The following is a 14,200-nucleotide window of genomic DNA, read 5'->3' on the forward strand; positions in this document are numbered from 1 at the left end:
ATACACAGCAAACCCAAAGGCCACACGTTGTGCCATAGGTTTACCATCATGGACCTAGTTCAACAGCTCCAAGCCTATCAGAGCATGCTTGAAGTCTGCAGAGAGAAGGTTCCTGGCGTATTCCCCATTTCCTCCTCAAGAATTGCACTTCCAAAGTGGTTGAAAGAGGGAAGGAGATCCTTCTGGACTCAAAGGCACTTTTGGTTTTCCTTACCTTTCCTGCTCCAGCCGCCTTACCAGATGTGCCCATGCCTCCAATTGAACACATTGAGGTGGAGATTGTAAGCAACAACTTTATTGTGTAGAAAAAGTAACACAAGGAAATCTCCCTCAAACCCTTTGTACTCCACCAACGTCCACTGGGGTTTTTACACAGCATTTGCCACACAGTTTACGAGTCAGAATCAGGAGGAATTTTCTCATCTCCCTTTACAGTAATCCCTGCCTGTTTTACACTAACATTTTAGTCTTCCTGCATACCAGTATATGTATTAAATCTGTCCTAATAGGTGCACAGGGAACCTCAACAGTGATTCTACAGAATCACTGAATCACTCTTGGCACTGATATGGTTTCTCCCCCGTTGAGTGTTCTGCTATGTGCAATATAGCTTTTTTTTTTTCATTGAAGCTCTTTCTACACGTGCGGCATTCATATGGTTTCTCTCCAATGTGGAGCCTTTTGTGGGAAGTGAGGACCTTGAACTGGTGAATTTGTCACATTCGGTGCACTTATAAGGCTTTTGACCCGTGTGGGATTTTTTATGGATAGTAAGGTGACTTGTTTGATTGAAGCGCTTCCCACACTCAGAGCACTGATACGGTTTCTCTCCACTGTGGATTCTTTTATGAGAATTCGGCATTTGGAATGTTTAGTTTCTGGGCTCCCACCCCCCACCGCCCTCACCTTGCTGGCTCCCTGTCCCCATGTTTCATGCCAGTCTGGCATCAGGGAATCAAAGATGGATCGATGGAGGATTGCTGCATGGAATTCCTAGCCACAACACCAGAGAAAATTGCACGGGAAATTATCATAGAACATAGAATCCTAGGGCTGGAAGGCACCTACGAGTCCAACTCCCTGCTCAAGGCACGTAAGATACATACTTTTAAACACACACACACACACACACACACACACAAACCTATGTACATGACATTACTTTGTAACAAACTTGTATATTCCCTGTTAATCTCTTCAGAGTGAAAAAGAAAAAAGCTCCACTTTAGCTAAACAAAGAAGCAAAAAGCAAAGGCAAATCCTTACTCTTGATCTGAAAAGAAAGATCATCAAAGGATCTAACAAGGGAAAAACAGTGAATATTACAGTGCAAAAAAAAAAAAACCCATTTCACCATCTTCAATATTCTGAAGGAATATGAATGTATAAAAATGCAACTATTAGACATACTGTAAAAAAGCAGTGCAGTATAGTTTATATGTACATAATACTATCGACATTATTATGCACTCACAACGCTCTTACACAGTTTGTGGAAATACTGTGTCATAAAGCAAGAAAATTTGGGAACTTTGAATTAGATTACAGTAATTTAATTCAGACATTAACTGATCATAGATCTTCCAATGCTAACCAGGGATTCTGTGCAGCAGACGGCACCACGTCAATTCCAACTTATAATTAAAATAATGTTGAAATGTATTTACACCTATGTCTGTAGCCATTTGTACCTTTTCTCCACCCATAATCAACACAGATGTCTGTTCCCAATAATGTAAGTTGGCATCCTCAACCCAATTAGCAATAGCAATAGCAGTTAGACTTATATACCGCTTCATAGGGCTTTCAGCCCTCTCTAAGCGGTTTACAGAGTCAGCATATTGCCCCCAACAACAATCCGGCTCCTCATTTTACCCACCTCGGAAGGATGAAAGGCTGAGTCAACCCTGAGTGGGTGAGATTTGAACAGCAGAACTGCAGTCAGCTGAAGTAGCCTGCAGTGCTGCATTTAACCACTGCGCCACCTCGGCTCTTTACAGGTATATATTAGGAAGGAATAGAATAGATAGGGATAGAATAGAATAACAGAATTGGAAGGGACCTTGGAGGTCTTCTAGTCCAACCCCCTGCTTAGGCAGGAAATCCTGTAGCATTTCAGACAAATGGATATCCAACATCATCTCAAAAACTTCCAGTGTTGGAGCATTTACAATGCCTGGAGGCAACGTGTTCCACTGGCTAATTGTTCTGTCAGGAAATTTCTTCTTAGTTCTAGGTTCTTTCTCTCCTTCATTAGTTTCCATTCACAATCAGTACAGATATCTGTTCCTAACAATGTAAGTTGGCATCCTCAACCCATTTCGCAGGTAAATTTTGGGAAGGAAAAAAAACCCTTACTTTCCATTTGGTAATGGTTTAATAACACATGAGTATTTCCAATATCTCATTGCATATTTATATTTGGGGAATATGCTTAGTTACATTTCATTAAGAAAACTATATTGTACATAGACAAGATATCGGCCTCCCTGTTGTAGTAACTTGAAGCTCTTCCAAAGGTGCCCTATAAAATCGCTCATCTGTCCCATCCATTTTATTCCTTCTCTTTCCCTTCCTTCACTGTTACCTAATTATGATTTACTAATTATAATCCACCACCTTTCCATTTTGAAATTTTGATAAAAAATTGAACCACTGAAGTTCTTTCCGCACTACAGATATGTATAAGGCCACTCGTCCAAGTGGCTCCTTTTATGAGTTCACTCTTCTGAATGAAGCTCCTTCAGTACTATGGAAATAGGCAAACAAGAGGCACTGAAGCACTTTTATAACCTTGAGACATTTACATAGTGTCTCCAGTGAGAAAATTCTTTTGCGAGAAAAGTAAGAGAAATATTTTCAATAAAGCGCTTTCCACGCTTGATACATTTAATAGCTTCTTCAGTGAGTGAATCTTTCTATGGATATTATGTGACTGATTCTAACGAATTATTTTTCTACATTCAACTCATTTATGTGGTTTCTCATCTGTATGTATCCTCCTATGGTAATTAAGAGCACTGCTATGTGTATAGCACTTTCCACACTCCATACATTTATATGGTTTGTCTCCTGAGTGCATTCTTCTATGGCTATTAAGGGAACTGTTTCGACTAAAGGACTTTCCACATTCACCACACTGATAGGGCTTTTCACCTGTGTGGGTCCGCTTATGGGAACTAAGGTCACTGGTGGTCCTACAGCCCTTTCCACATACCACACATTTATAGGGTTTTACCCCAGTGTGGATTCTTTCATGGGAAACAAGCTCTTGAGAATCACTGAAGCTCTTTCCACATGTGGTGCATTTGTATGGTTTTTCTCCAGTGTGGATTCTGTAATGTATTATGAAAGCTCTTTTTCGACTGAAGCTTTTTCCACATTCTTTGCATCCAAATGGTTTCTCTCCAGTGTGGGTCCATTTATGGTGAGTGAGAGCCCCCGAGTCGATGAACCATTTGCCACATTCAGTGCACTTATAGGGCTTTTCCCCTGTGTGGATCCTCTTATGGATATTAAGATGGCTTGTTTGATTGAAACGCTTCCCACACTCGGTACACTCATACGGTCTCTCTCCACTGTGGATTCTTCTATGGGAAGTTAGGTGGCTGGGTTTACTGAAGCTCTTTCCACACTCCAGGCATTTGTATGGTTTCTCCCCTGTGTGGGTCCGTCTGTGGGCATGAAAGCCACCAGAACTAGCAAAGCATTTTCCACACTGCAAGCACTGAAAGGGCTTCTCCCCTGTGTGGATTCTGTGATGGGCAGTAAGGTGTGCAGAGCAATAGAAGTTCTTTCCACACTCCATGCATTGAAATGATTTTTCTCCCGTATGGATCCTCTCGTGTGACTTAAGATGACCTTTTTGACTGAAATTCTTTCCACAATGCAAGCATTTATAAGGTTTCTCCCCTTTATGCATCCTATTATGCAAAGTTAGGGTACCGCTTCTGCTAAAGCTTTTTCCACACTCCAAGCATTTATAGGGTTTCTCCCCTGTGTGAATCCTTTTATGTTGAGTAAGGGCACCGGGGGCTTTGAAGCATTTTTCACACTCTGTGCATTTATACGGCTTCTCTCCAGTGTGGACCCTCTTATGTAAATTGAAATTGCCAAGTTGGGTGAAGCTCTTTCCACACACATTGCAGTGATATGGTTTTTCCCCTGTATGGATCCTATTGTGGAAAGTGAGGTGAGCTGCAGAGCGGAAGCTCTTCCCACATTCCAGGCATTTACATGAATTATTTCCAGTGGGGCTTTTTTTCCTGGAATTTTGTTCCTTGTTCTGAGTAAACCTCATTCTATCCTCCCTGCATTGATACAGTCTCTCCTCTCTGTGGATGCTTTGGTGGGAAGTAAGGGCTGGGCTGCTTCTGAAGCTCTTTCCACAGGTGATGCATTGATGCTGCTTCCTTTCTTCATGGTCCCTCTGATGTGAATTCAGGTGATTTTTCTGACTGATGTTTTCTCCAAATTCCAGGCATTGGTATGGATCCTCTGTTTTGGGAATGTTTTTATGAAATGTAAGGGGATCACATTCTAATTCATCTCTGGGTATTTTTCCACATCCTTTTTCTCGGGGATCATCATTTTGCAAGAAAACGCTGATATCTGCATATTGAGAACTAGAGTATTTCCCCAGCTCCTCCTTTAACTCCTTTCCTTCAGGCCTTTCCTTTTCACTCATCCTTTCCACAACTTCCTTTTTGGCTGTTAGAAAAGGTGTTGCCAACCCTTAGCCAGCATCCTCTCTCTTCAATCCATCACCTACATGGGGGGGGGGGGAGTTGATACAAATTGAAGTGTGAAAGGGATTAAGTAAGCATCATTGTTGGATCTCTTATTTGAACATTACTAAAAGCCACTTACTTTCCCCTCTGTGCTGCAGAATGCAAAACCATAATGCTTTGGGAAAATTATTTTGAGTCTGAGGGTGGGGCCCCAATAGCTCTGCTGCTCCTTTCGATTCAGTTCTAAGGGTATAGGAGGGACTCTTGAAAGCTGACTTTGTTCAAAATTGGTTGATGAGAGAAAACCTTTTCACTGAATTGACATCTGAGAAAGTGGCAGTCCCGATTTATGTCATGAGGTTTTGCCTTCTCTATTGAGGGAGTTTTCCCTTGAAAATACCAGTTTTTATGCTCCCCTAACTGTCCCCCCAAAATTTCTCCATAAAAATAGTGTTAGTGGGGGAGACAGCAGATTTCAAAGTCTCATCTCTGGAAAAATCCGACTATCAAACAGTCCACCTTACTAGGAGTTACATCCTTATGATAAACCCTGTTGTACCACTGGGCCACTTAAGTGCCACTCTTATAAGCAGCTGGAATATCTGGTATCTTCAGCTTGACAGCCTGCTGGCATCCTGCCATCCAAGTATAGGGAATATGAGGGAGGGTTCACCGACAAAAGGGCGAACGACAAAACCGCACCCTACTAAACAGCAGTGACAAAACCGCATGTTCTAAAGCGCTCCGACGAATGAGCGCTGAATCGCGCCGACAACAGCGTGGCGACAGAAGCACGCTGTAAAACTAAACCTAACCCTAAATCTAAAGCTAACCCTAAACGTAACGCTAACCCTAACCCTAAACGTAACGCTAACCCTAACTCTAAACGTAACACTAAACGTAACGCTAAACCTAACCCTTACCTTAAGTTAAATCAGCTTTCTGTCGACGCGCTGTTGTAAAGCGCCCTTCTATCTCCGTGCTGTTGCCGGCGCGTTGATGACATCGCAGTTTTAGCGATGTGGTTTAGTCGGGCGCGGATTTGTCATTCACCCTTTTGTCAGGTCACGATGAGGGAGACATGAGGGAGGGACACAAATAGGCAATCAACCTGCATGTGTAGGTGATGGGAAATAGGGAGGGAGGAAATGATATCTGAGGAACAGAGGAGCTTCAAGCCAATTTGTTCCGGCACTCAAAGCCATGCACTCTGAAAAAAAATGTGGATGGCCCAAAACATCTCATCATTCTCAAAACACCTAGGTGAATCGCTTATTGGTTGAATACATGGTCTTGGGAGGAGGGCTGCAATTTGTATTTTTCGAGTGCAGGAAATATAGTTCTAGCCTGAATCTATTGCAGCCAATATCTTCTACTAAAAGAACCTATCTCTTCAATTAAATGGAGTTGAGGGTCTTTCTTTCCTAAGAGATCGGACTCACAGCAGCAACTCCACTATCTATGAAAGGAAACTGACAGGATCACAAGACTGAGATGAGAAACTGCATGGGAAAAGACCTTTCTCCTCCTGGAGGAGGATGTGGATGGATTAGCCCACTTCATGGACCACATGGAAATAAAAATGCAGTTAAAAATGCAGTTAAGAACTAACCATATTCCTTGTGTTTTCCATCATGACCACTCAGTGTAGGACTTTCTGCTCACAATCCAGCAGGGCCCACTCTTCCATGGAGAAAAAAACAGCTATATCCTTGAGAAGTACCAAGTCCTGAAACAGAAAGAAAACATTTCATGAACATTCCTATTAATGAAAATTCAATAAAGTATATGCAAATTTTCTTCATGATGAACAAAACAACCAGCAAAATTTCTAATAAGGGAAATAAGCATCTTCTTTGAAGAATCTTTCCAAAGGAATAAACAAAGTGCAAAGTCAAAGTGCAAGGATAAGAATACACCTTAGTTAAGTAAGGTAGTCCCTGACTTACAACAGTTCATTTAGTGACTGAACTTAGAATAAAAATGAAAAAAGTTGTTTTTGACCATTTTTCATATTTGAATTAACAATAGAATAACAGGGTTGGAAGAGAACTTAGAAGTCTTCTAGTCCAACCCCCTGCTCAGGCAGGAAGCCCTATACCATTTCAGTCAAATGGCTGTCTAGTGTCTTCTTAAAAGCCTCCTATGATGGAACACCCACAAGTTCTGGAGAAAAGCTGTTCCACTGATTAATTATTCTCATTGTCAGGAAATTTCTCCTTAGTTCTAGGTTGGTTCTCTTCTTGATTAGTTTCCATCCATTGCTTCTTGTCTTGCCTTCAGGTGCTTTGGAGAATAGCTTGACTCCCTCTTCTTTTTTGGCAACTCCTGAGATATTGGAAAAGTGCTATCATGTCACCCCTTGTCCTTCTTTTCATTAAACTAGACATACCTAATTCCAGCAACTGCTCTTTATATGTTTTAGCTTCCAGTCTCCTAATCCTTTTTTGCTCTTCTATGCACTCTTTCTAGCATCTCAACATCTTTTTTACATTGTGCCAATGAAAACTGCTTGCAGTAATGCAAGTGTGGCATTATAAATGTGGTATTAACAATTTTTGCAGCAGCCTCATGTTCATGTGATCGAAATTCTGATGCTTGATAACTGACTCAAATTTATGATGATTGTAGTGTCCTGGGGGTGGTGGTGTGGTTCACTGTTTTAGACCTTCTGACAAACAAATTCAATAGGAAAGCCAGGATCTCTTAACAACCGTGTCACTAACTTAACAACTACAAGGATTCACTTAACATGTAGCCAGAAATGTTGTCAAATGTGGCAAAACTCACTTAACAAATGACTCATTTAATAAGTGTGGTCATAAGTCGAGGACTACCTGTATAGTGTCTACCAGTAGAAAAAAAATCAGCAAAGGAATAATTTGCTATCAAATGCCCTAATGATATTCTTGAACCTACAGTGCAGAAGGGTGATTCTAATCTGGCCTATTTCTATGGTAACTAGGGATTCATTTTATCTGAATTGCTTGCAGCCACAGTAACAATACACAGAAGCGGCTAACTTTGGACAAGAGGAAAATTGAAAGCTGTGGAAGTACCAGGGATTAGAATCATCTCTCTCAGACATGAATGTATGCATTAAAGCACCTCATGTAGCTTGACTCCAGATTTCTCAAGCAGATCCCACCCCGCATCCCATGGAGTTATGCTGAGATTTCATCCTCTCTGTCAGATAATCAGGGAAGACAACAAAAACTTTTTTTACAGGTGGGACTTGCCCTTTGGAACAGTCTACAGCAGTCTTTCTCGTGACCCGACAAAAGCACGAATGTCAAAATCGCGCTGAAAAAACTGCGTCGCTAAAACCGCGATGTCAAAAGCGCGCCAACAACAGCGCGCCAACAACAGCGCGCCGACAGAAGCGCGATTTAAGTTAAGGTAAGGTTTAGGGTTAGGTTTAGGTTTAGGGTTAGGTTTAGGGTTAGGTTTAGGTTTAGGGTTAGGGTTAGGGTTAGGTTACAGCGCGCTTCTGTCGGCGCGCTGTTGTCGGCGCGCTTCAGCGCTCATTCGTCAGCGCGGTTTTGTCGGCGCGGTTTTGTCACCGCGGTTTAGTCAGGCGCGCTTTTGTCGTTCGCGCATTTGTGGTGGAACCGTGTTTCTTAGCCTTGGCCATTTTAAGATGTATGGACTAGAATTCCCTATTCAAACAAGTTGGTTGGGGAATTATGGGAGTTGAAGTTCATACATCTTTAAATGGCCAAGGTTGAGAAACATTGGTCTACAGGAAAGGGACAAATACACACTGCCACAACACTCTGGAGTCAGAATAGAAAGCTGGAAGGGACCCTGGATGTCTTTTAGTAGCCCAACCCGCTGCTCAAGCAGGAGACCTTATATCTTTCCAGTCTCTTCTTAAAAACCTCCAGTGATGAAGCACCTACAATTTCTGAAGGCAAGCAGTCCCATTGGTTATTTGTTCTCACTATTAGGAAATTCCTCCTTAATTCCAGCTTGCTTTTCTCCTTAATTAATGAATCAATCAATCTTTTTTGAGTGATGATATTAAAACAAGTACATTAAAAAATGAAGGGGAGCTCATGAATGAACCACGGGCAAATTCAATCCTGAGTATTAAAGGACATCAGAAGGACCCATTATCTCTTCTGAGGCAGATCGTCCTGAGAGACTTCTCCAAACAATGGCTCCAAGGAGGGATCATGCCCCTGTTGGACTTATTCGGACTTGGAACAGGACAAGAAGAAGGAAGAGCCTTCAACTGCCTTCGTAGTGGAAGGTTTATTTTTTTACTAAAGCCAAGCAGTTGCAAGATAGGAGAAAGCCAGATCTGAGTTTTATTGCCCGCTTACTTTCCCCTCTCCCAAACTCTTCCCCATCCCATTATCTCCCTGGGGGTCCCATTAGATTGAAACAAATTGTTTTGGTAACAGTTCTGATGTTTGGCCATTGTTTGCATTCCATTCCCATGCTTGTGGCCTTGAGGTAAGCAGGAAGATGTCTCTGGCAGGCACTCAGAATGGCTTCATTTCTGGGATCCCCACTCCTCCCACAGGATTCATGACAATCTAGCATCAGGGAAGCAACAATGGGGCGATACAGGATGGCTCAAGGAATTCCTAGGATTCCAGGGGAAGTCAGCAATCATTTAAATCAAAGTCTTCTGGACCTGACACAGCACCAGAGAAAATTTCAAGGGAAATGATCATAGAACATAGAATCCTAGGACTGGAAGGGACCTCTGAGGTTTTCTAGTCCAACCCCCTGCTGAAGGTGGAAGACCTTATACCTTCCCCATCAAACGGTGGTCTGGTCTATTTTTGAAAACCTTCAGTGATTAGAATGGAATTCTTTATTGGCCAAGTGTGATTGGAAACACAAGGAATTTGTCTTTGGTGCATATGCTCTCAGTGTACATATGGAAATAAAATACATTCATCAAGAATCATAAGATATAACGCTTTGTGATAGTCATAGGACACTATATAAGCAATCAAATCATACTAGGAAACTAAATAGAACAATATAAATTGTAAAGATACAAGCAACAAGGTTATAGTCATAAGAGGGAGGAGATAGGTAATAGGAAGAATGAAAATAATACTAATACGATCTTAGTAAATAGTTTGACAGTGTTGTGGGAATTAATTATTTAGCAGAGTGATGGCATTGGGAGGGGGAGGCTGTCCTTGTGTCTAGTTAGGGCATCCAAACTCCTGGAAGCAAACTATTCCAGGAGAAAGTGGGCAACAGCCATTTAAATCCAAGGTTTCTGGACCTGACACAGCACCAGAGAAAATTCCATGGGAAATGATAATTGAAGATAGAATCCTAGGACTGGAAGGGACCTCCGAGATCTTCTAGTCCAACCTCCTGCTCAAGGTAGAAGACCTTATACCATCGAGGTCAAATGACTATCCGCTTTATTTTGGAAAGCCTCCAGTGACTGCGGCACCCGCAACTCTGGGAGGCAAACTATTCCAGGAGAAAGTGTTGACTGCAGGAACAATCTTATCGTATAAGAACAATCTTATGAGAGGCCCAAAAAAACAGCATTTAAAAGTCACATTGCCAAGAACTTTCCCTCTACCCGAAGGGAAAGGAAACTGAAAGCTTTTTACTTCCTCGCCCGGAGGGAAAGGCGGCTCTGCCCCTCGCCCGGACTCCGTTCTTCGAGAGTGGCGCGCAGGGCAGGATCCGCGCAACGCCTTCCTCGCAGCTCCTCCAGCGCCGCTGCCTTCCCAGCACAGCCCGTAAGCTGAACCTCCCTCCCTCCACCGAAGGACCCACCGCTAGGGATTTAATGTAGAAACCAGAGAATGCTTCTTCCTATAGAGATTCCTCCCTCTTCCTTCTCCAAGTGTTCCCGAATGCTATGGACGCCTTCTCGCTGACCTGGAAGCTATGGCAAACGGCGATAATTGGGCGGATCCTGTTTTAATCCTGGGAAACATGGGAGCAGATGCCCAAGGTCTGCTCGGGAGGAGTTAGGTGCTTGAGGAAGTAAAGTTTGGACTTTGCCCCGATCTTCCCAGCCACAGCTATACTGGCTTTCCCAGCGGAAACCTCCTTTTGCAAAGAAACAGGTTTAAAAAAAAAAACGCCTCTCGCTTTCCTTTGCTGACTGTCTCCTGTTTCAATAACAGAATTTACCTCCACCTAACAGAAATTTTCTGTAGGTCTGTCTGCTTGACAATAGTTGTCTTCCCCTTCGTCGCAGTAAAAGGAGCATCTCCTCCACCTGCTGTGAATTTCGCATTGAAACGGTATCGGACGTAGATAACACGCCCTCAGGAAATCCAAGCAAAATTGAAACATCCAATTTCATATCCTGCCCATAGAAGGCTATGGGAAGATTTTCATGTAATCATCAGGGGCTAGAGCTTCCCCTTGGGTGTCTTTACTAAAACGGCCCTATGGAGAAGAGGGAAAGTCTCTTGAGAGATACTGCAAAAATAAAATATTGAACGTAGAATGAAGTGCTGCATTAACAATGTCTCTGGAGATTCTCAGTCCTCCAGGTCGTGGTTGTCCCAAAGGTGCATTTTCAAGAGGCAACTGGACTTTCTGGTTTTTCTTTCTTGGAGAAGTGAAATGTCTTCAAAGAAAAACCAGAAACTCCAGTCGCCTCTTGAAAAAGCACCTATGGAGCTATTTCTGTCTATTCACCAGATGAACTTCACTCCTAGCACAAGATCTATATTTTGATCATTAATCAGACCTCGTGTTATTAAACTTACTGATGGTGTCTGTTTATTTTTTAAAAACAATTTACACCCCACCTTCATTTTGTGGAATCAAGGTGGAGTACCTAATGGTCCCTCGTTCTCTCTCCCCCCCCAAAAAAAAACAACTCTGCGAGGTAGGTCAGACAGAATAACTGGCTCAAAGCCATCCCAGTTGTATCTGTCTGCCCCGTGCCAACTCAATGAAGCGGTGGACGTGATGAACCGGGGTCTTGAAGCCGTTAGGGACTGGATGAGGGCTAACAAGCTTGTACTCAACCCGGAAAAGACCGAGTGGCTGTTGTGTTTCCCTCCCAATAATTTGGCTAATGCTCCATCACTCAGGCTGGGGGGCCAAATATTATACCCCTCAGACAGGGTTCGCAACTTGGGAGTCCTCCTGGACCCACAGCTGACCTTTGATCACCATCTGTCGGCTGTGACCAGGGGGGCATTTGCCCAGGTTCACCTGGTGCACCAGCTGCGACCCTACCTGAACCGGGAGGCTCTCACAACAGTCACTCGTGCCCTTGTGACCTCTAGGCTGGAATACTGCAACGTGCTCTACATGGGGCTGCCCTTGAAGAGCATCCGGCGACTTCAGCTAGTACAGAATGCGGCCGCGCGAGTGATTGTGGGTGCACCTCGGTTCGCCCACATAACACCTATCCTCCGCGAGCTGCGCTGGCTACCTGTTGATCTCCGGGTGCGCTTCAGGGTGCTACTTACCACCTATAAAGCCCTCCATGGTAGTGGATCTGGGTACTTGAGAGACCGCCTCCTGCCAATTACCTCCTTGCGACCTATTAGATCACACAGATTAGGCCTCCTCCGAGTTCCATCCGCCAGTCAGTGTCGACTGGCGACTACGCGGAGGAGAGTCTTTTCAGTAGTAGCTCTGACCCTTTGGAACGATCTCCCCGTGCAGATTCGTACCCTCACCACCCTCCAGATCTTCCGCACAGCCCTCAAGATCTGGCTATCCCGTCAGGCCTGGGGTTAAAGATTATAATCCGTCCCCTCCCGAATGATGAATGTTGCTTCTATTTTTAATTACGTACTGTTTTATATGTCATTGTGTGTACTCCCTTCCCTATACGTTGTAAGCCGCCCTGAGTCCCCTCAGGGAAAAGGGCGGCCTATAAATAAATTTATCTATCTATCTATCTATCTATCTATCTATCTATCTATCTATCTATCTATCTATCTAATCAGTTTCTGTGCATAAATAGGGATTAGAGTTTATGGTCTCTCAGTCTGTACTACAAAGCAAGGGAGCTGCCACCATTTTTTCCCTCTGCCAGTATTGGAGAAGGCACAGCACAGCTGCAGAGTTTAAAATAGAACAGAGCTGGAACGGATCTTGGAGATCTTGTAGTCAAACCCCCTGCCCTAGCAGGAGACCCTATACCATTTCATACAAGTGGCTGTCCAAGTCAAAACTCAGATTTCACAGCCTCTGAATACATTATTCATTGGCAGATTAACCTTTATTTGAAAGCGCAGGAGGAGCCAAACTCCGCCCCGGGAACCCCACTGGGGTCAAAGAGACTCGCAGACGGAGCCGCGCTCAGACATCAAACGTTCCGGGCATCCTCGATCTTTCCAGCTACTTCAAGGGTTAAAGGGAGCAGCAGTTGCGTCTCCCTAGAAAGGCCATAGTGAGGAGCGGGTGGCCCTTCTGGCCCTCTCCTTCTCTGTCCAGGCGGACTCAGGGCACATCTCTTTGGAGCATCTTGAGAGAACCACCTTCGGGAAAGGACCGTTGGAAGGGGCGGGGCTAAGAGTTCCCGCTTTTCTGAGGAGAAACTGAGGGAGAAAGACGCTCCCTTCCAGTATGGTACCGCTGAGGGACTCCGCCCCAAATGCCTTTTTCAGGGAAGGGCTCCCCAGCTGGAAGATACTGTTGATAGAAATGTCCTTCTGGGTTTGGCTCCAAGTGGGGAAAAAGACACTGGAGACATGGAGGCTGTTTGGAAAGATGATTTATTGATGGACAGGACCACATGGCTTGAGTCCTGAGCAGAAAAGGTGATCGCATGCTTCAATGTTGGTGGAGAAAAGAGAAGGGCTGAGGGAGGGGCTTGCTAGGCTTTTTATAATCTGTTCAGTCCCACCTCTCTGTTTCCTGTTCCTGTGTAAGAAATGTATTCTGATTGGTTGTCAGACTCCCATGGGCCATGCAGGGGCAGTTCTCTAGGCTGCATTTTGAATCCAGGTTTGGTTGAATTCTCAGATGCCATGTGGTGAGTTGGGTAAAGGGCCAATATTATCATGCCTTAATCCCACCTCCATGGAGCTGAAGGGGAGAACTCTTTATTATGTAAAGGGACTGGCTTGGTTGAATTCTGATGCCATGTGGTGAGTTGGGTAAAGGGCCAATATTATCATGCCTTAATCCCACCTCCATGGAGCTGAAGGGGAGAACTCTTTATTATGTAAAGGGACTGGCTTGGCCTTCTTAATGGCTCATTGATAAAGTAGGTGGGGGCAGGAAGCTATTCTGTCTTTATAAAACAAGTTTCTTCCTTTTCACATCCAGGGAAATATAATATTCTGCTTTTTCAATATTTCCTAGGATATTTCATTTTTCTGGGAGAGGGATGGGTGATAACTTTCCACAATACTAATACTTTTTTTTTCTTTTTTAAAGAACAACCCCTGATTTGGGATGTTAAAAGTGACTGCGGGACATGGGGAGAAGCTGTGTTAGAGCAAAATGGTGGCCCTGAAGGGAACCCTCCCCCTACCCCAATACCATCTAATTTT

The 14,200-nt window shown here is 43.7% G+C and overlaps 1 protein-coding gene across 1 annotated transcript; it reads right to left on the reverse strand.

Annotated features, from left to right (window-relative positions):
• Window positions 1–2,224: 2,224 nt before the first annotated feature.
• On the reverse strand, window positions 2,225–10,620 carry LOC116502803 (gastrula zinc finger protein XlCGF57.1-like). Its single transcript, XM_032208732.1, has 3 exons — window positions 10,328–10,620; window positions 6,343–6,459; window positions 2,225–4,767 (listed from the first exon to the last, which is right to left on the reverse strand). Exon 3 carries the CDS (start codon window positions 4,685–4,687, stop codon window positions 2,969–2,971), a length of 1,719 nt encoding a protein of 572 aa, XP_032064623.1. The 5' UTR covers window positions 4,688–4,767; window positions 6,343–6,459; window positions 10,328–10,620; the 3' UTR covers window positions 2,225–2,968.
• Between the last annotated feature and the right edge of the window lie 3,580 nt (window positions 10,621–14,200).

The sequence above is a fragment of the Thamnophis elegans genome, chromosome 2 (genome assembly GCF_009769535.1).
Source record: "Thamnophis elegans isolate rThaEle1 chromosome 2, rThaEle1.pri, whole genome shotgun sequence".
Classification (NCBI taxonomy): Eukaryota; Metazoa; Chordata; class Lepidosauria; order Squamata; family Colubridae; genus Thamnophis; species Thamnophis elegans.